The 26799-nt window shown below is 40.7% G+C and overlaps 1 protein-coding gene and 1 long non-coding RNA gene across 2 annotated transcripts; both read right to left on the bottom strand.

Annotated features, from left to right (window-relative positions):
- Positions 1 to 667: 667 nt before the first annotated feature.
- LOC148129259 (vomeronasal type-2 receptor 116-like) lies at positions 668 to 9511 on the bottom strand. Its single transcript, XM_087947432.1, has 5 exons — positions 9461 to 9511; positions 8383 to 9234; positions 2348 to 2575; positions 1734 to 1860; positions 668 to 1645 (listed from the first exon to the last, which is right to left on the bottom strand). Exons 1-5 carry the CDS (start codon positions 9509 to 9511, stop codon positions 747 to 749), a joined length of 2157 nt encoding a protein of 718 aa, XP_087803558.1. The 3' UTR covers positions 668 to 746.
- Positions 9512 to 9644: 133 nt separating this feature from the next.
- Positions 9645 to 11536, bottom strand: LOC148129258 (uncharacterized). Its single transcript, XR_015745571.1, has 3 exons — positions 11430 to 11536; positions 10450 to 10687; positions 9645 to 9761 (listed from the first exon to the last, which is right to left on the bottom strand). It is a non-coding gene; the product is annotated as an uncharacterized LOC148129258 (long non-coding RNA).
- Between the last annotated feature and the right edge of the window lie 15263 nt (positions 11537 to 26799).

Here is a 26799-nt window from a genome sequence, read left to right as displayed (position 1 = left end):
TTAAAACCTTTCCTAGTGTGACAGCTACCACAAGGACAAGGTTTGTGAGAACTATAGTTAAATCAGAGAGACTGAATCTGTGAACTGAGAAAGTGAAAAAGAGTTAATGTTGATGTATAGTTCAGTAAGAAATCTGAGGTGCAGAATAGTTTAAACACAGTTAGGTGTATTGGATTAGTAAATAGTTACATGATAACATTTTCTTCCCTACAGGATTTAGATAGGAACAGACCTTCAACAAAAGAGGCAGAAGAATCCTCTAAGGTCTGGTGAGACAAAGGTAGTCTACCCTTTGTTCTCTAGAAAAGGGAGATGTAGTGTAGGGTAAATGGAACCTGTTGATGTTTAACTGTGAAGAAGAACCAATGTTAGACAGAAAGTAGTGAGGGACATATTTTGAGGTGACACAGTATGAAGGAACTGGAAGGGAGGAGTTAAGAAAAATAAAGCAGTTTTGTGCAGAGAACTCATGTGTTAGGAGTATTATTACAAAATACGACACATATGGTGTACATCATGAAGTTCCTTCTGTCCAACTGCTTCCAAAAAAATCATAGATCTTCACTATTTTAAAAAATCTCATTTGTATTTAACTGCATTTCTTTTTACACATTCTACTGCATATGAATTAAGATGAGCAGTAAAGACAATTTCACAATTCATATTTAATTGATACATTTAATCAGATCTTGCAAAAAAAACATGCTAAAATATGTCAATAAATAACAGGCAAACATAAAGATTTCTTAAAACTTTCTCTTCATCAGCTGGTGTTTATCATTTAATTCAGGTATCATCACAATGATAAAACATTTGGGAAGAAAGATACACACCAATAAACCAGCACTGGAAGAAATCATGGAGAAGATCTCTACAGCCAATGTATATTTTCCCCTTGTGCTTAGATAGGATGGAATAAAGCAAAACCAAACACTGCAGAAGACCAACATGCTGAAGGTGATGAATTTTGCTTCATTGAAACTGTCAGGTAAATTCCTAGATAGAAAAGCAGCAGAAAAGCTAACCAGAGCAAGAAAACCCATAAACCCCAAAACACAGTAGAACATGACTGAGTCTTCATTGCACTCTATGATGACTTCTTCAGACATTGACTGTGTATCAAAATCTGGATATGGTGGGGATGTTATCAGCCACAAAACACAAAAACTTATTTGAACAAAGAAGCAGGATAGTAGAATGAAACTGACCATCCTTCCCCCCACCCATTTCCTCAATCTGGAACCAGGTTTGGTGGCCATGAATGCTAGAACCACAACAAAGGTTTTAGCCAATACACAAGAAACTGCCACAGAAAAGATGAGGCCAAAAGCTGGTTGTCGAAGGAGACACACAATTATATTGGGCCTCCCAACAAATAGAAAGACACAAAGGAAGGAGATGAGAAGAGAAACTAGAAGTGCATAAGTGAGATTCCGGTTGTTGGCTTTGACAATGGGAGTGTCTTTGTGTTTCATGAAGATTGTGATTACCAAAGTTGTCATTAAAGAAAAGCAAAGAGAAAGAACAATCAAACTGATCCCCAAGGGTTCTTCATAGGACAAAAATGTGATCCGCTTTGGAATGCATGTATTTTTTGTGGGATTTGGATATTGATCTTCTGGACACGGAGAGCAGTCATCTATGTCTGAAAAAGAATGCAGGTGAATTGATTAATAGGAATTATAGTGTTGTGTCATCATGGTTTAGTCCCATTATATTTGAGGATTTCCTACCCTTCTCCTTTGATATTTTCCCCTCTGGACATACATGGCAATCATAGCAACAAAACAACTGCCCTTCTTTCTTGACCTTGCTGTATCCTGTCTCACAAGGATCATTACACAAAGATAGAGGTAATGCCTGTCAATGAAAAATATTTTATGATACAGAGAGGAAAGGATGTAATAAGAGAGTTACTGCAGAATTAACAGATTAAAAATATAGATTACATAATTTTAGATGCAATTTTTGAAAAATAATAATTAATTAAATATTTACAATTATTGTATTTAAGGCCTGTGATAAACATCATCACTACTCTTCAAAGACAATTTCTGTGCTGGTTAGTTAAAGTTGGTTTTCTCAACTTCTAAATTTTGAAGTCAGCAGACTAATGAAATCTAACAGCATTTACTTCAAAACCATAAATACCATTTTTCCTAATTAATAGAGGACCCATAAACAATGCAATATTCAATAGCAATTGCTTAAAAAGTAAATAAATTTTACGGATATCTTTCCTTTTCCAGGAAATTTCTACCTATATTGGTTAAAGCTGATGCTCTGGGACTTCCATCAATAACAATATTTAAATGAAGGCAAAAAAATATAGATTCAAAAAGCTAACCTGATTAAAACCTACTGGCCATGTGATGGAATCTATAGAAATATTGAAGAACTTGTCTGCTGGACCTTTGGGATCTATCATTCCAACTTTGACCCTAAGAAATGACTGGTTTGGGAATGTGATCCAGTTGATAATATCAAATCCACCAATGAATTCTCCATTTTCATCAAAGGAGATCTTTTCACCAACACTATTGTTGAATCTGATACTTTTCAGAAAAGAATGAAGCTGAAACATAGAGACAATCAGAAAGGAACAAATCAAGGGAGAGAGAAATAATTCATATATTTAAAACATACAAATTAATGTTTCTGAAAACCAAGAAAATATAAACACTTATTTTAGTTGTAGGCCAGTATCAAAGAAATAACATGACAATCATTCTAACAAAGAGGTAGAGATTATATATCAGATTACTGAAATAAAATTAATATAAAATTGCAAAATAAAGAATCAGCAAAAAAATAAAATTAAGCTCTGCAGTTTAATTGAGAAAGCTACTTAAGCCAGATCACTTCTAATAAATATATAATAAATACTAGGATGTATAAAACTACCACATAATTGTGCTAATTTTACTCACTAGCAAGATGGTACCCAAAATCCTACAAACTAGGCATTAGCAGTAAGTGAAGAGACAACTTTATTTATTTTATTTTTATTTATTTATTTTATTTATTTATTTGATTTGCCAATTGTTTACAAGATAATAAGTATAAGTGTATACATAGTTGTGAATACATGAAATGGGTACATATAAGAAAAATAAAAGAAGAATAAGAGAAACAATAGGACAGGGACGGTAGGCACGTTGGTGAGCTTATGCACGCCCCCTACAGACCTCTTAGGAAAGGGGTGAGGTCAAGAGTAGACAGTCTAAGGTTAAAGTTTTTGGGGTTTGGGGAAGAAACTACAGAGTCGGGTAGAGTATTCCAGACATTGACCACTCTATTGCTGAAGTCGTATTTCCTGCAATCAAGTTTGGTGCGGTTAACTTTGAGTTTGTATCTATTGTGTGCTCTTGTGTTGTTATGGTTGAAGCTGAAGTATTCATTGAAAGGTAGGACATTGCAATGTATGATTTTATATACCATGCTTAAATCAGACCGAAGACGGCGTAATTCAAGGTTTTCTAGTTCTAGAATTTCAAGTCTGGTGGCATAAGGTATTCTACAACGAGTAGAGGAGTGGAGAACTCTTCTTGTGAAATATTTCTGGACTTTCTCAATTGTGCTAATATCAGATACGTAATGTGGGTTCCAGACTGATGAACTGTATTCGAGTATTGGTCTAGCAAATGTTTTGTATGTTTTGTAACTTCCAGCAGTACAAATTGTGTTTTGAAGAGTAGATTTGAACTGTAGATCAAATTGCCAACATTTGCTGGATTATGGAAAAATCAAGGGAGTTACAGAAAAAAACATCTACTTTTATTTCATTGACTATGCTAAAACCTTTGATTATGTGCATCACAACAATCTGTGGTGACTTCTTAAAGAGTTGGGAGTACCCAACCACCATTAGAAAGCTAAATCAACTCTGTGATTCAGCTTGGCACCTCACAGACTTCCTGCCAGCAAAGGCTGGAAGAGGGGGGATGAAAGAAGCTGTGTGTGTATGTGATGGGAAATCAGAAAAGGGAATGACAGGTGATAAAGACCAGAGCAGCCAGATCCTGTTTGTACCAACACCCCAAGGCCAAACAACCTGAGAAAAAGCAGATTACCCCCAAACACCTCAGTTTTCTCAAAACATCTTTGTGAGCTTTGGTTGGCTGGAAACAGACTGGTCATGGAGGTGGGGAAAGAATGAAATATCGATGAACCTTTTTTGTATCTTGTTAGAGTGGGAGAATTCAGAGCTGGGGTGACATTACTGCAACCAACAATTTTAGTAGAAGAATTCTTTGCTTTAACCAAATGGAGTTGAGGGTCTTTCTTTTCTAAAGGATCAGATTGGGGCAGGCCAAGAAGCAACAGTTAGAACCGGATATGGAAAAACTGATTGGTTCAAAATATGGTAATAAGTACAAGGTTATATATTATTACCTTGCTTATTTAAATTATATGCAAAGTACATCATGTGAAATGCCTGGCTAGATGAATCAAAGCCAGAATTAGTATTGCTGAGAGAAATATCAACAACCTCGGATACGCAGACAATATCACTCTCATGGCAGAAATTGAAAAGGATCTAAAGAGTCTCTTGATGAGTTAAAAAAGAAGAGTGCAAAAGTTGGCTTGAAATGTATAATTAAAAATAAATAAGATTATGGCATCTGGTCCCATCACTTCATAGCAAATACAAGTGGAAGAAATGGAAACAGTAACAAATTTTATTTTCATGGCTCCAAGACCTGACGCTGCAGACGCTGATTGATTTGATTTAAAAGATGCTTGCTCCTTTGGATGAAACTATGATAAACTTAGACAGCATATTAAAAAGCAGAGACATCATCTTGTCAACAAGGGCCCATATAGCTATGGTTTTCCCAGTAGAAATGTACAATTGTGAGATTTAATCTATAAGGAAGGCTGAGCAATTAAGAATATATGCTTTCAATTTGTGGTGATGGAGAAGAATTGTTAGAGTTCCTTGGAGTAGAAATAGGTGAGATGAGTCAATCCAGCTAAGCAGAGTGCCTAACATCAGCATATCATACCTGAAAACCCTAGCAGTGACCAGGCAACCAAGGGCCAAAAAAACAGGGAATAAAGGATAAGTACAAAACACGTGAGGAAAGAAAGGAAAGGGACAAACTTTCAAGGCAGGGAGTAGATGGTTAAGAGCAAAGCATCTCCTAAAAAACAGCTTGAGATTTCCAAAAAAAGAGAGATGTACATATTATTTCATAAAGGGCCAAAAACTCTTGTAAATTCTTAAAATTTTAAAATTTTGGAATTCCTTTTTTAAAAGAAAAATCATTTTCCAATTTTTAAAATTTCTTTTTTCAATTTTTAATTTTTTTTTCAATTTCTTTTTTCAACTAAAAAATTAAAAAACAGTAAAACTTTATTTATAACTTGAAATAAATAAAGATTTAAAAAAAAAAACAGAAAAAGAGACAGACTCTTAAAATAGGGAAGATGGTGATGAATTTTTCAAGAGAACAAAAGATCAAGAACTCTTGGATACTATTGCAAACTGACACTTCACAACAGGGAAAATATTTATATTTTTAGACATTTTAATTTTTTTAAAAAAGTCATGGAAATAGACACTGACACTATAATGACTAGCAAAGTGTGCCATATGTTTCAGCTTATGCCCACGTAAGTCAAATACTTTGGCCACCTAATGAGAAGAGAGGACTTATTGGAAAAGATTCTGGTTTTTTAAAGATTGAAGGCAAAAGGAGAAGAAGATAACAAAGGATGAGATGGTTAGATAGTGTGATCAGCACAATGAACATTAATTTGGGCAAATTCTGGGAGAGTGGAGGACAGCGGGGTTCATGTGGTTGCAAAGATTCATTAGTGACTGAATACCAACAATAACTGAGGTAGTTATTTGAATTTTGAGGCAGTACAGGAACACTTAAGTCCAGGTGTTACTTTTTTAATGACTGCCTGTTCAGCAACCATCTGAAATTGCAACAGTGCAGAACAAGTGGTACTTATGACTTCCTTACTGTGTTTATTATTATCACAATCCTGGAAGTCAACAATTGACCTGGATTTCTGACTGTCGTGGCATCCCACAGTTACTTGATTGTGATTTGCAATCTATCTTGCTGGCTTTCCATAAGCAAAATCAATGGGGAAGCTAAAAGGAAATTGAAAGTTGTGATCACATGAAGTCCATGTTTAAAAACCTATGCCTGTAAAATTTACAATAAAATGGAAAATAGACATACTTTTAGAAAATAAAATCTAAAATTAATTTAGAAAATAATTTTAGGAAATCATGTTTTTCCAAAAAATATGACCTACCCCAAAAATATGATCTAGCGTGATTTATCATGCTGCTAACAATATAACCCTACCCCTTTCAAAGTAAGCCCTAGATCAGAGCATCAGCAGCAGGGCTGAGGTGGTGGGTACGGCCAGCATAGGAGGTGGCGAGCATGTGTGTGGGGCCAAAGGGTGTCCACAAGCAGCTGCAACCTGCGTATGGCCAGGGAGGAAGGGGCATGATCTATTCCACCACCTGTCTTTTCTTGCAGAGTGTGCAGCAGAGCTGGAGGACCAGGTTGGATGGTAGGGTCCGAGAAGGCAGGGACTACGCCATGGCACCATCCGCACCACCTCCATGTGACAGTTGTGTGAGCTCCACCAGCAGTGGAGGGGCTGCTTCAAGGGCCATAGATCTGGGATTATTCACCTCACATTAGACAGGAGCAGTCTAGCAGGATGGCTGATAGAAGTGCTATCAGGAGGGTGAAGAGCCCCATGAGGCAATCAGCAGCATAGGCAGCTGCTTGGTGGCCAGCAGCTGAGAAATGTCCCAGTAGCAGCAGGGCCAGTAAGCAGGACATGCGGAGACCAGGATGTGCTAAGAGGTTGGGCCATTTTGACCATAGGTAAGCAAGCATTTGGACAGAGAGGGCATGGCTGGCGGGTTCATCACCTTCTGGATGTGAAAATAACAAGATACCTTTCCCCAAAAATAAGCCTGCGTGTTTTGGGGCCTAAAAGAAAATAAGACTACCTATGAAAGAAAGTCTAAGTAGGAGAGGTTAGGCACTGGGAATTGAGGACCAAAGGGCATATTTCTTTTATAGGATGTGCTAAAGTAGAGCCAGAGTCAACATCAGCAGGAGCTGCTGGAATTTAAAATCCTGCATTAAGCAATGCTGAATTTGATGGCTGAAATGTCCATCATTTGAAATCTATGTTTCATCCCATGGAAGTACATATATCTTAAAAAAGTAGGCTCAAAGTAATATCCCACCTTGGTCCTCTTTTATTAAGTGCCTGAGATATTAAAAACATTTTCACTCCTTCCTCTTCTTCTCCTAAGAGCCTTGTTCCAGGAAGCATATAATGCTTCCCATTTGCTCTAAAACTATGTATGTGTTGTTGTTAATAGCTGGGTGTAGAAATGAACGTGGCTCTCAAATTATCTATGAAGATGTCAGAATTTATGCCTCATAGAAAGGGAACATTACAACATACTGAATCTTCTTTGAGTACGAAAATCACAATATATACCTTTCTGTTCCACCCATGGATTGTATGACGAAGATCCCATAAGATCTTACCTTATATTATGTTATCTTATAATTGCTTGACAAAATAAATAAATAAAATAAATAAAAATAAATAAATAAATAAAAAATGAATGAATGAATGAACGAATAAATGATTAAATGAATGAATAAAATAAAAAGATCAATAAACTGTAACGGATTCAATGCAAACATTCCAAATTAACTATATATAAATGACTTCCTTCCATTTATTTATAGCAGGTGTCTTCAAACTTGACAGTTTGAAGACTTGTAGACTTCAACTCCCAGAATTCCTTTTCCAGTCATGTTAGGTCAGGAATTCTGGGAGTTGAAGTCCATAAATCTTAAATTTGTCAAGTTTGAACACTCTTGATGAATAGACTGAATTTATGGAACAGTGATGGAATATAGTAAGGAAGTGGCTTCCCAGGATGGATGGGATGAATTTCAGAGAAGTAAAGGGCAATTCAGGTTGGATATTATGTCTCTGAAGCCCCTTGCTAATAATTAACAGAGTAAATTGCAGATACAGATAGTAGAGTGCTCAGATTGACACGGTTTTATCTATAGATGTAAAACAAGAAGAAACCAGTTTAGAAGAATTTCAATCTGTCACTTTGGTTTTGGGCTTCACAGGAAGTTAATTTCATGGAGAAAAGCATATTCTAAAGAATTTTGTAGAATGCCATTTACAATTTTAATATCAGCATATGAATATTTTGATTTGTTAATCCATTATTGGATCTCACTTTTGGATTTTCAGGCATCAATATTCCTGGAGAATATTGTTTGCTAGAGTTTATGGGCACATGTTGCAACTTCAGATATGTTGGTTTCTGTACTACTCTGCTAACAGACTTACCTGCCACCACTCTTGATTGTGAAAACGTTTCCTTCTTTCTTTCATCATTGTTGATTCTCTAGGTTTCGACAAAGAAAGAGATTGTAAAGCATGTGCCACAGCATAGACTGCATTGTAAATATTGTAACTCTGTCCACTCATGTGTGTTTCAAACACAGATGTAGGAAGGTTTTCAAGTTTTTCCTGTCCAGTACACTTTTTCTCAAACTCCTCCTTTTCTGAGTTTGAGAAGAAACAGCTGAATGCCTGCTCCCAGAAATCTTTTTGAAAATTATCGTTCTGATTGTTGCTTGGATTTAGATTTTGAAGAAATTCCTGGAAGTTTTGGACTTCTTTTGTGTGAACTGCAAAGGATAAAGCACCATGTAGGAAATGGATATCCCAAGATTTTTGAAAGGAAGTAGAAGTATAATCTGTCTCAGCTGTTATTAGCCAAATCTTTTTCTTCCTTGGTATATCCTCCACTGCTGAAAATTGGAGGAAAGTTCTCAGAAATGCTAAGGACTGAATTTCACCATATAAGATTATCACATTGGCTGTGCTTTTCATGAGAACATGGTATATATCTATCCCTTCAGCTACAGTTTCACTAAAATCACTGTAAAAAGCTACATTTGGGAACTCTGCTATGAATTCAATACAGATGCCATACTCAGAAAATGTGGGGATCACTTCCTGGAGAAATTTCTCTCCTTTCTCATCCTTTACCACAAGAATTCCAATCCAGATCCATCTAAAATACAGCAATAACTGCAGGAGGCCCCTACGTTGGTGGGATTCATTCGGAAACATTTGTTGGAAGAAAACTGCTTGAGTCTCTTTATCCATGATTGGAGCAGAGCCATAGGTCAACTATAGAAAGGTAAACATATGCAATTGCAAATGTCTATGTGAGCTTCTGAAAATATATTTATTCATTTGAATTCTTGGGTATCTTTGACTTTATATACTGTAATTATGCAATCAGTTGTGTTGTTTATAAAATATCAGCCAAGATGTCACTCTTAAGGTTTCAATAAATACATTTTTCTGGAAGTAATCTCGTTGTGAACATTTCAAATTTGAACCTAAGTTCAACGTCTGGAATTGAGGCACATTTTGGGGTCTGTTCAGAATAACAATTATTCATGCTGCTGTGATGATTCTATCAAGCAGAAAATATTATCTAGGAATCTGAAAGGTCTCTCCTTTTTACAAAGAGAGCATATAGGTGTCTGTGGAAGTATGGCAAAATGATAATGTATATCTTCAGCACATCTTACCTGAGGGACTTTGTAGATACCCAATACAGTCACCATATGAAGAGAGATATCAGGTGCCCCAATGACTGCAACCAAGATATTTGTGAATCCACACTTGTAGTTAGGGATGAATTTGCCCTGAGTGAGAGGCAGAACCATTGAGGCAAAGTAAGTCCAACTTGGACTAAAATTGCTGTTAAAAATGTGGAAGCCCAGCGTGGTGTTGGGAAGGATCTGGGGGGTTTCATTAATCTGTTTTATAGTAAATGCTAAGGCCAGGATATGCTGGTAATTTTGAAAAATTATTCTGTAAAACAGAATTAAAAACAGCACATTAAGAAAGGTCTGCTTCACATTATGGCACTTATAATCCTTTAGTACAACACATTTTGTGGAATGTGTGAAATAATTCTTATTTCTATGTTTCTGTATGTGAGAATGGCCCACTATCAAACTGCAGCTTTTAAGAATGGTTTATAGGCAAAAGGAAATTGTGACCTTTTGGTACCAGAAATAACAAATGATAAAACTTATGGGAAATATATGCTTTACCTTTGTTAATTGTAGTAACAGCTTCATAAATTAAGCTATACATACCTGTATATTAATAGATATTGATATGTGATTTCTTATAAATGGAGATATGATCTCCATTTCAACTTTATCTGGAAACTGAAGTAAAATATAATATCAGATAAGATAAACTTTGGCATCCTATTTTAGATGTTTCTATGAGGAGATTTTGCCATTAGAGGAAAATATTTCAAGCATCATGTGATATACTAGCAAAGTGCAGAGCTTGACAATAAATTAATGATGTACTTACATAAGTCCCTCATGAAATGCCTGAGAAGGATGTTGACTGAAATCAATGGGGTCAGAAAATATCAAGCATACAGAAATAATGCCAGCAATGTTAATGTCTCCAAGCTGATGATAGATATGACGAATAGGAAGAGGCTCCTGAAAATTGCATTGAAGGCTAGGATTCTTGCACATCACTTCAGATAATCCTATTAATAGTAACTCCATGAATACTGACATCTTCCATGAGTGTCTTCTTTCTGTTGATAAATATCTTTGTCTGCAACAAGATCTTTGAAGTAGATCAGACAGATCTGCCTTCTGGAAATGTTTTTCAGATAAAACTAGGGACTGCAACATACTATCAAAGCTTTGAGGCTCCCAGAAATGGGATGGAATAGGATGGGGAAAATAAATGCCATTATTCAGTGTCAGTTGCTCCTATTTTCATGGAGTGCCGTAGGACTGGAAGAGACAAACTGACCAATTTCTTAATGATAGTGAGACACACACATGTGAACAACTTCAAAACATGAGGGCATCCAGAGGCAGGAACATATGAATTGCAAGACAAAAATATAACCATTAGATCCATAAATCGAAATAGAAATGTAAATTCTCTCTGTGTGTGTCTCTGTCTCTGTTTCTCTCTGCCTCTGTCTCTGTCTCTGTCTCTGTCTCTCTGTCTCTCTGTCTCTGTCTCTGTCTGTCTCTGTCTCTGTCTCTCTCTCTCTCTCTCTCTGTGTGTGTGTGTGTGTGAAGGTTACAGGTAGTTCTCAAGTTAAGTATTTAATGGAGTCTGCCAATTACATTCATAAACCAAGGATTTGTAGGAATGAATAACAAAATTTAAATGTGATTACTCCCTGCTTTTGCCTGCTAAGTGCATATGAGGTATCTCAGGGTAGGAAAGTCCAGGGGTGGGGGGGAGGGGCTAGTGCTCTTCCCATCCCACTTAGATATGCTTCTCCCCCCTCCATCCTGCCTGACTTGGTCACTTACCTTAGGTAGATCTCAATGATCAATGGAGCTGTCTCCCCTCCAGCTTCTGTGTCACAGTTTCACGTGGAGTAAATGTTTGTCAAGGACTACAGGGATAAGAGATTGTGACAAGAATGGAGGATGGGACAGTCAAATGCATCCCTCGAGTCCTCCGTTCCCATTGGCAAAGGGCCTGAGGATAACCTCGTTTGTTCCATTTTCTAATTATAAATTCTCAGCTGCTAGAACACCCAAAGCTACTTTTTCAAGAGGGAACTAGACTCTCTTTGTTTTTCCTTGAAGACGTTTCACAGTCAAGAAGCTTCTTCAATTGCGACTGAATCATGGGGAATGGAAGAACTTACATTCCTTGCAAACTTCTGGTTGTTAGCATTCTTTCTAAGAATTGTTGAGGCCATTTGGAGGTTTTTTGTGTCTTCAGGGTCAATTTTAGTAGGGCAAATGGGTGTGGAACCTTTTTAGAATTGCTGAAAGGACTGTGTTATAAAAAGGAGATAGTGGTATTATATTCCTCACCCTCTGTTGCTAGAGAGGTGCTTGTTTAATGTTGCTGGTTTCTTTGACCTTTCTTTCAAACCAGTGTGTGTTTGTCTGTTTTCATGACAAAAAATGGCCTGAAAAATGGCCTAAAATGCCCCTCTATGGTTTGAAAATGGCCTGAAAATGGCCTGAAAATGCCCCAAAATGGCCTGAAAATGACCCCAAAACAGGCTGAAAAACAGGACAAAAATAGATGGGAGTCAGGGGTGGGATTCTACTGGTTCGGTCCAGTTTTATAGAACCACTTGTTACCATTCCCAGTAGTTCAGAGAACCAGTAAATCGGGCCTCTTTCTGGCTCCACCCTCTCCACCCACTTCTCCGCTGCTGCCCATCAGTCCTTATCACACATGTGCGACATTGCATGCATGCACAACACTGCTGCCTGCAACCTGTTCTTGCATGCCCGCCAGGCCAGCCATTGCTGCCTGCCTTCTACTGTGGGCCTGCCTTTACTGATCTCCCTGGTGAGTGAGGCTTTGCAAGCCTTGGTTGCCTTCCCCCCACTTGCCTTTTGCTGCCGCCACCAATGATCGCTTTTCCCCCACCACTTGTCTTCCCCCAAGGAACACATGGAGACCCTTGTATTGGATCCAGCCAGGTCTGCAGCTGCTTCTCTCACCTGCTACTGCACAGCGGAAAGCTTCCAAGTCCCCCCTCCCATTAGGAACGGCTCCTGGGCAAACAGAGAAGCAAGCTAGGTTAATCCGTCTTCTCTCTGCTTGCCCAGGAGCTCTTTCCGATTGTGGGGGGATTCAGAAGCTTTCTGCTGTTTGGGGAAACTTTTGCTCTCTCAAAAACAGCAGCAGGTGATAGAATGGAAGCAGCCGCTAACCTGGCTCAAGCCTCCACGTGTTCCTTCCTGCTGCTGTTGATGGGAGACAAGAGTTTCCCAGTATAGTGGAAAGCTTCCAAATCCCCCCTCCCATTAGAAACAGCTCCCAGCCAATCAGAGAAGCAAGCTAGGTTGAATCCTGCTTTTCTCTGCTTACCTGGGAGCCGTTTCTGATGGGGGGGATTCAGAAGATTTCCGCTGTTTTGGAAAACTTTTGCTCTCCCAAAAACAGCAGCAGGAAAGAACATGTGGAGAGGCTCATGTCAACAAAGTGCCCCTTGATTGAGTCCAGGACAGCTGACGTCGGCTGTGGGGAGAGAGCCTGAAAGCCCTGATGCACCATGTGTGCGGCCGCATGGATAGCGTGGGTGTGTGTGGAAGCCCCAATTCTGCTGGAATTGCCATTGCCACCTCGCTGCTGCTGCATCTCCACCCCCTCTAAGTATGATGAGCTTGAGCCCCGGGACAGGGGACCAACCACCTTAACTGCTGCTCCCACTGACTGCTTTCCATGCCAAGAGTGGAGAGAGAGAGAGAGAGAGAGAGAGAGAGAGAGAGAGAGAGAGCAGCATCTTGGTATGGAGAAAAGTTACTTATCTCCCCATATTCCTCTTGCTGCAGCAAGTAGCACCTTTAAATTTAGTGCACTTTACAAATGAGAAGGAGGGGACGAGGCTGGTCGAGAAGAAAGCAATATGGGGAGATGCACAACTTTTCTCCGCACTGAGCTCCTCTTGCCAGTGACTCCAGACTGTTTTTCCCAGCTAAGACTAGATCAGGGGTCCCCAAACTTGGCAACTTTGCTGGCTGGAGAATTCTTGGAGTTGAAGTCCACAAATCTTAAAGTTGGCAAGTTTGGGGACCTCTGGACTAGATTATCAAGGAAGAGAGTAACATGCAGCAGATGCTTAGCAAAATTTAGTAATGCTGCAGATTGGCTGATTACATTAAAATCGGGTGCAAGGTAGTGATGGTAGGTAAATTATTGTGCAGTTTACTTTGATATTTATTTCAGTAGGCTGATTTTAGAAAGCTAAACTGGATCAAACCTGGTAAGTACTTGGCCGGGAAGCCAACACAAAATAGGGTGGGGGGAAGAATGGGGATGGGAAGGAAAAAGGAAGATAGGATAAGATAACTTATATTGTCATTTTTTTTACTGTAAGTACACTAGCACACATTAAAAGTGATATATATATATATACATATACATACACATACATAACACACATATACATATGCTACACAAACACACATAAAATATTTTGAACACATAGTGGAAAGGAAGAAAGAATATTGGATACATATACACAAATGTGTGTGAAAAAATTGCAAAGAAATAGAATTATTAAAAAACAGCTTCCAAACTTAGCAGTTGTAGATAAGAGAGAGAAAGAGAAATGAGAAACAGAGAGAGGGAGAAACAGAAAGAGAGATGAGGAAGAAAGAGAAAGAGATGAGAGAGAGATGAGAAAGAGGGAGAAAGAAAGAGACAGAGATACCCATTTAAAAGAAAATAGAAAAATGGCTCTTTGAGTGTTTAAGGTTGCAGACCCCTGGGTTAGGCAAACACCATGGTCGTTAAGTGAACCTTGTTGTCATTAAGCAAACACTGGTTGTTAAACAAGTCCATTTTCCCCAATGGGCATCTTTAACCAGAAACCAAAAGGATTTGTTGGAAACTAACAAAAAACATACAAAACCTCAGTCACAAGACTGTATGGGATGTTGTAACTGGTCATAAGTGTGTGTGTGTGTGTGTATGTATGGCTGTCAAAACACCAAAAACAGGTCAAGTAGCTCTGGGGAAGTCAGTTGTAAATTAGAACACTTGCTAAGCAACTGGCCATTAAGTAAGGACCACTTATATTTGGTTTGCCAGTCACATGACCACCTAGCTGCACCCACAAATTAGGCCACACCCACATAACTGGTTGTTAAGAAATTTGAATCCCACCCCTGGTGGGGGTGGGAGCAGGGCTAGCCAGTGGTGGCATTAGGCCCAACCAGCTGAATCTTTTTTCTTCCTTTGAGGTGAGAGGCTGGGTGTGATGAGTGACATCACCCAACCGTTCACATCTATCCAGCCAGAGAACTGGTTAAAAATTGGATAAAAAATTTGCAGCCCACCACTGGATAATTCTAATCAACTAGAGTTCTTTGCAACCTTAAAAAGAACATTTATAACCACAGTCCTTCTCACAGAGATCTCAGAAAGCACCAGGCAATCAATCATATCATAGATCAGAAGAAGATAAGAACAAAACATATTCAAAGCAGAGAACAGAGAAATCTGTTATGAACTAATAAAATACGCCTTATTAAAAAGTTAACAAAAGCTAGCTAGGAAAGCAGGCTCGAAATCCTGCTCTTCTGATTGGCCCACTAGAGCAAGTCGGGATTGGTCCATTCCGGGCATCTTGATTGGCTTAGAACGGGCCGTTCCCATTGGACAGAAACCAAGGTATTAAACGTAGTTCATTGGTTAATGGGACAACAGCCAGCCCTATAAAAGGGCTGCTGCTGTCCAAGGGTTTTTGCTCTGTTCGTTCTGTTCTGAAGTCACTTAATAAAGAGTTGAGTCACTACTGATGCCTCGTCTCCGTTCTTGCGCCCACGCCTCCAAACATAACACTGGCGATGAAGGTGGGATTCGGAGACAATAGAGCCGACTAAGCACTCGCTGTGCACCGAACAGAGCATGTGGCTTAAAGAGCGTCAACAAAGGAAAGATGGCCAGCAGCGCTATACCACCCGCTCCATTTGACCCGGCTAACGAAGACTGGGACTCGTACATAGACTGGTTCCAGATGTTTCTGGAAACCAATAACCTGAAGGACGCTTCGCCTGGCAAGAAACGAGTGGTCTTCCTGACTCATTGCGGGCCTGCCGTTTTTAAAATGGCGAAGGCACTTGCAAAACCTGCAGAGAGTGAAGACGATGGATTGGGATAACCTCGCTCCCGATACTGCGGGCCCTACGCACCCCGCAGTGCCTACTCTCATCCGGAGGCACGAATTTTACCAAAGAAACCAACGGAAGGGCGAGTGTTGGGGACTTTATCGCTGATCTCCGGAACCTGGGGGTCTCTGTGGTTTTCAAACCTAGAGGAAGCCATGAGAGACCGAATAGTTCTGGGATTAGATGACCACGGTGCTCAAAGCAAGATCATGGCCAAAGGGGACATCGATCTTGCTGATGCCATCGCAGATGCTACTGCAGCAGAGGCAACCAGGAAGTCGGCCGCTCGAATCACGCCGCACCAACGCACCGCTCTGCCAACTCGCCCAGGATGCCTCACACTCTTTCAGAGAGGCATGCTACAACGGCGCACCATGAAGACCTCGAGTCTCCATCAGACAGTGATGAAGAAGAGGTCAACCGACTCTGTTCTGAATGCGACCAGCGAGATCAGCGAAGTCAGAAGCCTTCACGTCAATGAGCTGGTTGTGGGGCAAATCACCCACGAGCAGAATGCAAATTCCTCAACGCACTCTGCCGCTCCTGTGGGAAGAGGGGCCATATTGCTAAAGTATGCAGGAGCAAGTGGGAGTCAAGTCCAATCCGTAGAGAAAACAACGGCCACCAAGCCACGGGCAGCCCGCCCGTGAACCGGGATCGCCCGAACCACCAATGGAACCACTATCACTACAGAAACCGAGCACCTCCTGCATCGACTAGGCGAGAGAGACGCGCACCAAACCATCACCATCGGCCCACGCTTCATCTTTGGATGCAAAGAAGATCCGAGTGAAGGTCGCCATCGAAAATCACCCTTGTATCATGGAAGTAGACTCTGGGTCATCCTTATCCATGGTCTCGTGGAAGACTTGCAAACAACTGATCCCCGACATCCGTCGTCAAGACCTCAGCACCCAGAGAATCATATTAAGAGACTATCAGGGAAACCGAATTCCCATCGCCGGGTCCGTAATGTCCAAGTCTCATTTAAAGACCGCACCGCTACACTGCCTCTTACCATTGTCGATCAGGACCGATCCAGTTTGCTGGGTCTACAGTGGTTCGCTCCGTTGGGGATTGAACTAGCCGGCATACACCAGACCGGGAGCAGTGACTGGGAAACAGCCCTTGTCCAGGAGTTCAGGACGTATTCACGGCGCAACTAGGCAAGTACAAGGGGGCCCCCATATCGTTTAATCTCAGCCCCAAGGTTGCGCCCATACGCCTTAAACCCCGTCGAGTGCCTTTTGCCCTTAAACCTAAAATCGATGAACAATTGGACAAATTGATAGCCCAAGGGGTTTTAGAACCAATCGATCACGCCCGTTAGGAAACCCCGATAGTAACACCCATTAAGCCGGATGGATCGATAAGAATTTGTGGGGACTACCCGAGCCACTCTAAACCACACGCTCCAATAAAGCGCTTATCCCGTGCCGGTGGTTCAACACCTTCTACATTCTCTGGGTGGTGGAAAAGTCTTTGCAAAATTGGACTTAGCACAAGCATACCAACAGCTACCCGTAGACGCAGAGACTGCTGAGGCCCAAACTATCGTTACGCACCGTGGTACGTTTAAATGCAATCGGCTCCAGTTCGGGTGAGTGTAGCCCCCGGCATTTTCCAAAGCCTGATGGAGCGTTTACTACAAGGCATAAAAGGGGTCGTGCCTTATTTCGATGGTGTTTTAATAGCTGCTCCAAATAGAGAAGTGTTGGAACACCGACTCAGAGCGGTCCTCCAAAAATTTAAAGACACAGGGGTTAAAGTAAAACAAGACAAGTGTCAACTCTTTACTGAGAGGGTTGAGTTTCTGGGGTACCTCCTCGATAAAAAGGGGATCCACCAACCGGAAAAAAAATAATGGCCATCAAAAACGCCCCCAGATCTAGGAATAAAATGGACCTACAAGCCTTCCTAGGACTCATTAATTTTTATAATATCTTCTTGCCTCAGAAGGCGACGGTAGCTGAACCATTACATCGCTTGTTAGACAAGAAGGCTTCCTGGGTCTGGGGACAACGGGAAGAGAAAGCGTTCCAGCAGGTGAAAGATCTCTTGACCTCCGATGCTGTCTTAATGCAGTTTAATGAGACTTTGCTGTTAACCGTCACGTGTGACGCCTCCCCATTCAGGGAGGGAGCAATCTTGAGCCATGTTCTACCTAACGGCAAAGAAGCACCTGTTGCCTTTTTCCCGCACATTATCTAAAACCGAAAGGAACTATAGCCAACTTCGATAAGGAGGCTCTTGCTATTGTCGCCACTATTAAACGTTTTCATGAATATGTTTATGGACGATCATTTACCATAATTACGGATCATAAGCCGTTGCTCGGCATTATAGTGGGGACAAGCCAACGCCCTATATACTGTCGCCAAGAATGACACGCTGGTCAGAATTTCTAGCGGCATACAATTATCAATTACAACACCGCCCGGAAAAGCCATTCCCCACGCTGGCGCTTGAGTCGTTCCCCACTTCCGAGCAACCGTAAATCGACCCAGCTCCGTCCCTCACAACGCTCCAAATAGAAGCACTGCGATCATCGCCATTAACCACAAGAGACATACTTGCCATGAAACCAAGCGAGATCCTATCCTCGCACGTGTCCTCAGCTGGGTCGAACGTGGATGGCCGGTCGACGAAGTCCGCAACAATTTCACACCGTTCAAAAGCCGCCAGACTGAATTGTTCTCTCAACAGGGTTGCATTCTATGGGGAGACAGAGTCGTCATCCCAGCGAGGTTACAACAAACCGTTTTGGAGTTATTGCACGATGGACACCCTGGCATCGTGCGTATGAAGGCGCTGGCGAGAAGTTACACATGGTGGCCGGGCATTGATAAACAGATCGAAGCCTGGGTTAAATCTTGCCCCAAATGCCAAGAAGTCAGCACTGCCCCACCGAAAGCAACTCCAACCAAGTGGGAGAAACCTCGAGGTCTGTGGTCCCGTATACACATCGATTTTGCGGGACCCACCAAGGGACACACCTTTCTGCTAACAGTCGATGCGTATTCCAACTGGCTCGAAGTCACCAGAATGAAGAGCACCACCACAGAAGCAGTTACAAAAAAACTCAACAAACTTTTCGCAACACATGGCTTACTGGACGTTCTAGTTTCGGATAACGGGCCCCAATTCACTGCCTTACCATTCGAACAATATCTTGCGGACCGGGGCATCCGCCATGTGCTAACCTCACCGGCCCATCCTGCCGCCAATGGAAGAGCCGAGCGAATGGTTCAATTTGTTAAGAAAACTCTGCACAAAATGGATCCAGGGGACATCGATGAAAAACTAAATAGAATCCTCTTGCTTCAACATATAACCCCACACAGCATCACCAACAAAACCCCAGCTGAACTGTTAATGGGGTGGAAACTTCCTCCACCTCGACCGATTGCACCCTGCCTACATGCCGGAAACACCTTTCGGCTCCAGCGAAAAAATGCCACAAATTCCAGGTAGGCGATTTGGTCTATGCCAAAAACTTTTCCGGAGACCCATTGTGGGTCCCAGCAACCATAACCTACCTCAGCGGCCTCAGATCTTACCGTTTGCAAACTACAGATGGCAAATCCTGGAAAGCGGCACATAGATCAGTTGCGTTCCAGATTGCAAACTGGCTCACTTAACTCCCGGGAACTCTGACTGGGGGGAAAATACCGATACAGATGGGTCCAAGGGCCAGAAATGGACGACAACGCCATTATAGAAACACAACAGCCTAGAAGCGCGCCATTGGAAGAAGAATCAAGGAGGGGACTTGCCTCACCGCGGCTCGAATCTGCGATGGAAGCAGGCCCACGAGACCCGAACTAACCCCAGGAACCTGGCTGACTACAATGAGGAGAGCGAAAATAACAGTGCCAAATAGTCTCCGGGAAAGCAGGCGTTGCTACCGGACATTGCGGAAAGTGCTCAGCCAGAGCCAGAGCCGCGAGCAGAAACTGATGGAGCAACGAAAGTCGACCAGGCAGGTTAAAAAACCTGCATACCTTCGAGAATACATCACCACTCCGTGTAAACGGAACCTGGGGGAAGGGTGTTATGAACTAATAAAATACGCCTTATTAAAAAGTTAACAAAAGCTAGCTAGGAAAGCAGGTTCGAAATCCTGCTCTTCTGATTGGCCCACCAGAGCAAGTCGGGATTGGTCCATTCCGGGCATCCTGATTGGCTTAGAACGGGCCGTTCCCATTGGACAGAAACCAAGGTATTAAACATAGTTCATTGGTTAATGGGACAGCAGCCAGCCCTATAAAAGGGCTGCTGCTGTCAAAGGGTTTTGCTCTGTTCGTTCTGTTCTGAAGTCACTTAATAAAGAGTTGAGTCACTACCGATGCCTCGTCTCCGTTCTTGCGCCCACGCCTCCAAACATAACACAATCCTCAAAAAAAAAAAAAAAAAAAACCCTCAGAGAGCATCCACCTCAACTTCTGGTCTGCATTATGCAGGAAAAATAGGAGGGCATGAGAAATTAATAATTAGGAATGTTAGATAGCAAAAAGGAAGTTGAGTTAAAAGAAGATTAAGCCTTTCCATAAAACATTGAGTTTTGCAGTAGATAGCGGGGAATTATATTTGTTGAGTCTGAGGTGGACATCTATGATAATGTGTCACATCATTTTCTGCCATTTTCTTAGGCAATTTTCTAAACTAATGCAGTTTATTGGATTTTTATATATGATACTAATAGGCAGAGCTTGTTGTAAGTAAGCATTCATGCAGAAGAATATTTATTCCTTGGAATTCCTAGTAATTACATTCATGTGCTTTCTGAAGTGTTTGACACCAATGTATGATACCAGTAGAAGAGATTGAACTATAGGGTCATTATTGCTCTCTGAGGTTGGTTGTTATTAAATTACATGCTAACAGTAAATGACAGCCCAATTAGGACTGCTAACAGTACACAAACATGCTAACAGTAAATGACAGCCCAATTAGGACATCACCAAGTACACTCTCACCAATACTGTCGAGGCAAATCACCGGCATATAAAATTAAACCAAACCCTACTCCCTACTAGTACTGATGATGTTGCCTAGTTTGACAATGAAAGGTCTGCAAGAAAACAACCAAGCTCAGAGAAGCACCAGATATTCAAACTTGAGCCACAAATATTCTCTTCTATCACCATGCTCAGCTAAATTCATATTATCTAATTCATGCATGGTTTCTAAACAATGGAAGATTAATGATATAAGGCTACCTTTGAACCATAAGTTAGTAATGGACTTGTCTTTCTTTATATAGCCCATATGATCCCTTCATTCATCAAAAGCCTGACACTGAAAGTTTCTGTTTCAGCAAATAGCTCTGGAACTCTGGACTCATCACAACCTTCCCTAGCATCACACTTACAAAAGGAAGTACCATGTATTGCCGAGCGTATAAGAGCGACTTTTTGCCCTGAAAAACATGCCTCCAAGTGGGGTCGTCTTATACAGCGAGTATATAACAAAGGTCGTCTTATACGCGGCAAATACGTTGTTGTCACTCGGTGCAAGAGCGATGGGCGGAGCTCCGCAACTGCACGAAGCCCCTTCAAGCCCAGCCGGAGTCTCTCTTTTGCAAGTCTCGGGGTAGGAAGAGATAGTGATTACCCTCCACCCACCCACCCACCCACCCACAGAGAGAGAGAGAGAGAGAGGGAGAGAGAGAGAGGAGAGTTGGCAGCTGTCCATCCCCCACCCTTGGGTCCCGATGGCGCGCACGCGAGGGCTGCTTAAGGGGAGAGGCCTTTCACTTTCCCCCGGGGAGGGGCAGGCGCGTCACTTTCACTTGCAGGCAGCAGCGCAGCCTCTCCTTTCCACCCACCCACTCCGCTCGTGCGACGGACCCGGCAGGCTCAGGCTTTGCCCCCCATCCCTCACCTCCTTCCACCCCCTCCACCCCCAGTGGCAGAAACTTCGCCGCACGTGGGGACGGGTGGGGTGGGAAAAGGCTGCGATGCTGCTCAAAGCTGAAAAGCGCCATCCTTGCTTTTGCGCTTGGGAAGGTTCGTGTTTTTGTTTTTGTTTTTCTCCAGGAATGGGATGCTGCTCGTGCGATTTTCTTTGGGAAGTTTTCTCTTCCGGTTTCAGCCTTTGCTCGAATCCTCCCCCCGCCACCCCCAGATTCACTTCTGGAAAGGATGCTTGTGTAACTCTTTTCCTAAGCGTTGCTGGGGTGGAGGGGGCAGTGTGCAACATGGCGAGAGGCTCTTTTCCTTTCTCCTGAGCGCAAAACCAGTCTGCCTTCTTCTCTCTTGGACGGACCGAGCAAGGCTAATAAGATAATAATAAGATAATAAGATAAGATCCTAAGCACGTTGTGGAAACAGATCTGGATCTCATTGGAGAAAAGGTAGCAAATGAATGAACTGGACTTTTGGCAAGTCTCGGGTGGAACTCGGCGCTTTCTGGAAAGTTAGTGAGCAGGAAAATAGACATCCTTTCCGCTTTCTCCCAGCGTGGGTATCTCATTATCCCTCCCTGTAAGTAACAACCACAAAGCCAAGGGAAAAAAGGACCAGTTTCTTTTGCCTGATCAGTGGCGGCCTTCGCACTCAGAACTCTTTCCTTTGTGCCTGTCCACAGTCCAGCGGCCGAGCCTCCCGCGTGGAAATAAGAAGGCCTTCTCTCTCCCCCCCAGCCCCCAGCAGTGAGCTGCACATGCTCCAGACTGCTCCGGCCAGCTCGCCATCCGAGTGCAGCCAGAGCGATGCGCAGGAAAAAGCCACAATAGGAAGTAAAGATTTCTCCCCCCTCTCTCTCTGAAATAATTAATGTCGCAATCAGTGTGGTGCACCCTTGGAGACAAATTGGTTGGGAGGTGGAAAGATATTAAGAAACAACTCGACTGGATGTATAAAGGGCGAGCCCCACGACTTTTTGCCCTGAAAACATGCCTCCAAGTGGGGGGGTGGTAGTCTTATATGGCAGTATATAACAAACTCTATATTTTGAGTGGAAATGTTGGGGGCTCGTCTTATACGCCCAGTCGTCTTATACGCCCGGCAAATACGGTACTGGGGGAAAAAATACAGATTAGTGGCAGACATTGTAGCCTCTATATATTTGCACCTCATTTTTCTATCAATAAAATACTTGGTGTTTTCCATAGAGCTCTAAATCTTATCTCTGCTGCTATAGCCCTAACAAGGGAATCATTTAACTTCTATGCTGCTCACCTTACAACATAGAAATGAATGTACTTTACTGTCTATGGAGATTCTTAGACATCCAAGTCATAGTTGTCCCAAAGGTGCTTTTTTAAGAGGCAACTGGACTTTCCAGAAAATTTAGATGACCACTAAAGACAAATCTATAATTCACACACACACTTATTATATATAAGATAGTATATTGAGTCACATACTGAAATATCACAACAATCATATTGTGTTATTATTTATTTATTTATATAGTGTTATGCTCCCCATGTTTAATTGTATTCCATAAGGAAAAAATGAGCTACTCAAATCTCAGGGACAGAGAAGGCATTGGAATATGGAAGGCCGATCAAACTGCAGGTTGTTCTCTGGCTTAAAGGTGCAAGTAGGGAAAATCTGAACATGGACAAATAAAGAATATCTTTCTTAAAACTTTCTTTTCATGAGCTGATGTTTATTGTTCAGTTCAGGTCTCATCACAATGATAAAACACTTGGGAAGAAAGATACACATTAATAAGCCAGCACTGGAGGAAATCATGGAAAAGATCTCCACTGCCAATGTATATTTTCCCCTAGTGCTTAGATAGGTTGGAATAAAGCACAGCCAAACACTGCCGAAGACCAACATGCTGAAGGTGATGAATTTGGCTTCATTAAAACTGTCAGGTAATTTCCTAGCTAGAAAAGCAGCAGAGAAGCTAACTAGAGCAAGAAAACCCATAAAACCCAAAACACAGTAGAACATGATTGATTCCTCATTGCACTCCATGATAACTTCTTCAGACACTGAAGAATCTGGATATAACGTGGGAACCTTATCAACCATGCAGCACAAAAACATATTTGAACAAAAATGCAAGATAGATGTATGAAACTGACCATTCTTCCCCCAATCCATTTCCTCAACCTAGAACCAGGTTTGGTGGCCATGAATGCTGGAACCACAACAAAAGTTTTAGCCAGTACACAAGAAACTGCCACAGAAAAGATGAGGCCAAAAGCTGGTTGTCCAAGAAGAGACACACAGTTGTATTGGGCCTCCCAACAAATAGAAAGACACAAAGAAAGAGATGAGAAGATAAACTAGGAGTGTATATGTGAGATTCGGTTGTTGGCTTTGACAATAGGAGTGTCTTTGTGTTTCATGAAGATTGTGATTACCAAAGTTGTCATCAAAGAAAATCAAATAGAAAGAGCAGTCAGACTGATCCCTAAGGGTTCTTCATAGGACAAAAATGTGATCCGCTTTGGAATGCACATATTTTTGCCAAGATTTGGATATTGATATTCTGGACATTGAGAACAGTCATCCTTGTCTGAAAAAAAAAACACAGTGCAATTGATACTAATTGATTGTAGACAGTGTATAGACATAGGGTTGTATTTGAAATTTTTCTACCCTTCTCCTTTGATATCTTCCTCTCTGGACATAAACGGCAATCATAGCACCAAAAGCAGCTCTCCTTCTTTCTTGGCCTTGCTGTATCCTGCCTCACAAGGATCATTACACAAAGATAGAGGTAATGCCTATCAATGAATGAAGAATATTTTAAGATACAGAGGGGACAGGAAGTGCTAGAAAATAATGATACCATGGAATCAACAGAACAAAAATAGATTAATAAGCAGAAGTAGTGTATTGACATCATTTTGATATGGAATTGGCCTGAAATAATAATTCATTAAATTTCTATTTTAATTGGTATCTCTTGCTTTTCATGAACTGTCATCCTCACTCTCCAAAGACAATTTCTGACTGGTTAGATGGTTTTCTCAGCCTCTGAATTTTTGATATGTCCATACTGATGGAATCTACTATACTTGTTTCCAGACTTTACTTCAAAACCACTGAAAAACATCATCCATAATTATTAGAGGGCCAAAGTAAATATTCTATGCAAACTGCAGACACTGTTTTCCATCCTGCGGGCATTTTGTACTTAGCCTAGGCAGAATTGATGCTTTGGGACTTTCACCATTTTTGAGATAGAATTGGTCTGAAATAGTAATTCATTAAATATATATCTTTATTGGCATCTATTTGCTTTTCACTTAACTATCATCCTCACTCTCCAAAGACAATTTCTTTTTTTTTTTTCAAGTTTTTATCACATTTTTTTATTTTTAAGTATACATCAATATCAATATGTGAATAGTGTGGCCCTGGGTATAATTCATTTGATACAAACATCAAAAATGATAATCAAAATAGTTGTGATAATAATCAAGCTCATATAATCCTAATATTAATATACATGATTTTAAAATAGTTGTTCAATATTTCTATGTTTTATTTTAATGTCAATGATATTATAAAGCATACATGGTAATGCCATGTTTCAACATCTGATCTTTCCCATCAAATTATTACTTATATTCTGTTGTATAAAAATTATATCTGCTAATATTCCCCTATTTCTTATTTCTGCCTCTATTCTAGCTTCTAATCATATCACCATTGCTAATCCTAGTATTAATACATATGTTTATATTAAGACATAATCCTTCATTATTTGGTTGCTCAAAGTCATAATATGTGATTCAAGAGCCAGTCTTTCTATTATTTAAACATAACGTAATAAACTCCAATCTTTCCATCTAACTACATATATAATAATTTAATTCCTTTCTCTCCATCATCACTCATTTGTTTTAATACTTCAATTCTTATTCATTTTTAGCTTGCTTCCATATCCTCTCTTGGATCTTTGTCTCTATCAACATCTGTACCTTCACCATTCAGACTGAATATTTCTCCCATTTCTATCCTCCTAGGCTGCCAGGTCTCCAGAGTATTCACCCAAACCTCTATCTCCCTTTCAAATATATCATCCGGGTGATGCAATTCCATTTTAAATATTTTAAAAAGTACTTTTCCTTGGTTTATTTCATCAGTCATTATTGTCTTTATCTCTTTTCCTTCTCATCTTCTTGTGGTGTAGTTATAACTAATCACTACAGAAATTGTCTTTTTTTCTCCAAAGACAATTTCTGCAGGTAGTTAGAAGTTATAGATGTTAGCTTCTGGATTTGAAGTCAACAGACCAATGAAATATATTACACTGGATTTCCAGCTTTTACTAAAGCATGAAACATTGTCTGTAATTAACAGAGAGCAAAATAATACCAACTATTAGAAAAGTAAACATTCTTAGAAATAATGTTTTCCTTCTCCAGGACATTTCTACTTAGTATAAATATTATTCAGATATTTTTCTATGTGATTTTAATTAATAATCATATTTTTATAGTATATAAACCGAGACACACCAATCTAGATTCAAACAGCTAACCTGATTAAAGCCTACTGGCCATGTGATGGAATCTAAAGAAATATTGAAAAACTTGTCTGCTGGAGCTGTGGGATCTACCAATCCAAGTTTGACCCAAAAAAGGGACTGATTTGGGAATGTGATCCAGTTGATAATATCATATTCACCAATGAATTCTCCATTTTATCAAAGGAGATCTTTTTCATCAACACTGTTATTAAATCTGACATTTCTCAGAAAGGAATGAACCTGAAATATAGCAATTCAAGAGGGAAAAAGACAGAGGATGGGAGAAATAATTCATATGTTCAAAACATATATATGTATATATATGTGTGTGCGTGTGTGTGTATATCCAGATCCATCTAAAATACAATAATAGCTGCAGGAGGCCCTTACGTTGGTGTGATTCATTCAGAAACATTTGTTGGAAGAAAACAGCTTGAGTTTCTTTATCCATCACTGGAGCAGGCCCATATGTCAACTACGGAAAGATAAATATATGCAATTCCAAATGTCTATGTGAGCCTTTGAGAATGTGAATATCCATTTTGGTCTTTGACTGTGCTTTAGCTAACAAAATACTAGTTGTGTT

Source organism: Notechis scutatus, chromosome Z, assembly GCF_049901735.1.
Source record: "Notechis scutatus isolate UNSWTSFEM ecotype Mainland chromosome Z, rNotScu1.2, whole genome shotgun sequence".
NCBI classification, from domain to species: domain Eukaryota; kingdom Metazoa; phylum Chordata; class Lepidosauria; order Squamata; family Elapidae; genus Notechis; species Notechis scutatus.
This window is presented reverse-complemented; position numbering and strand designations above follow the sequence as displayed.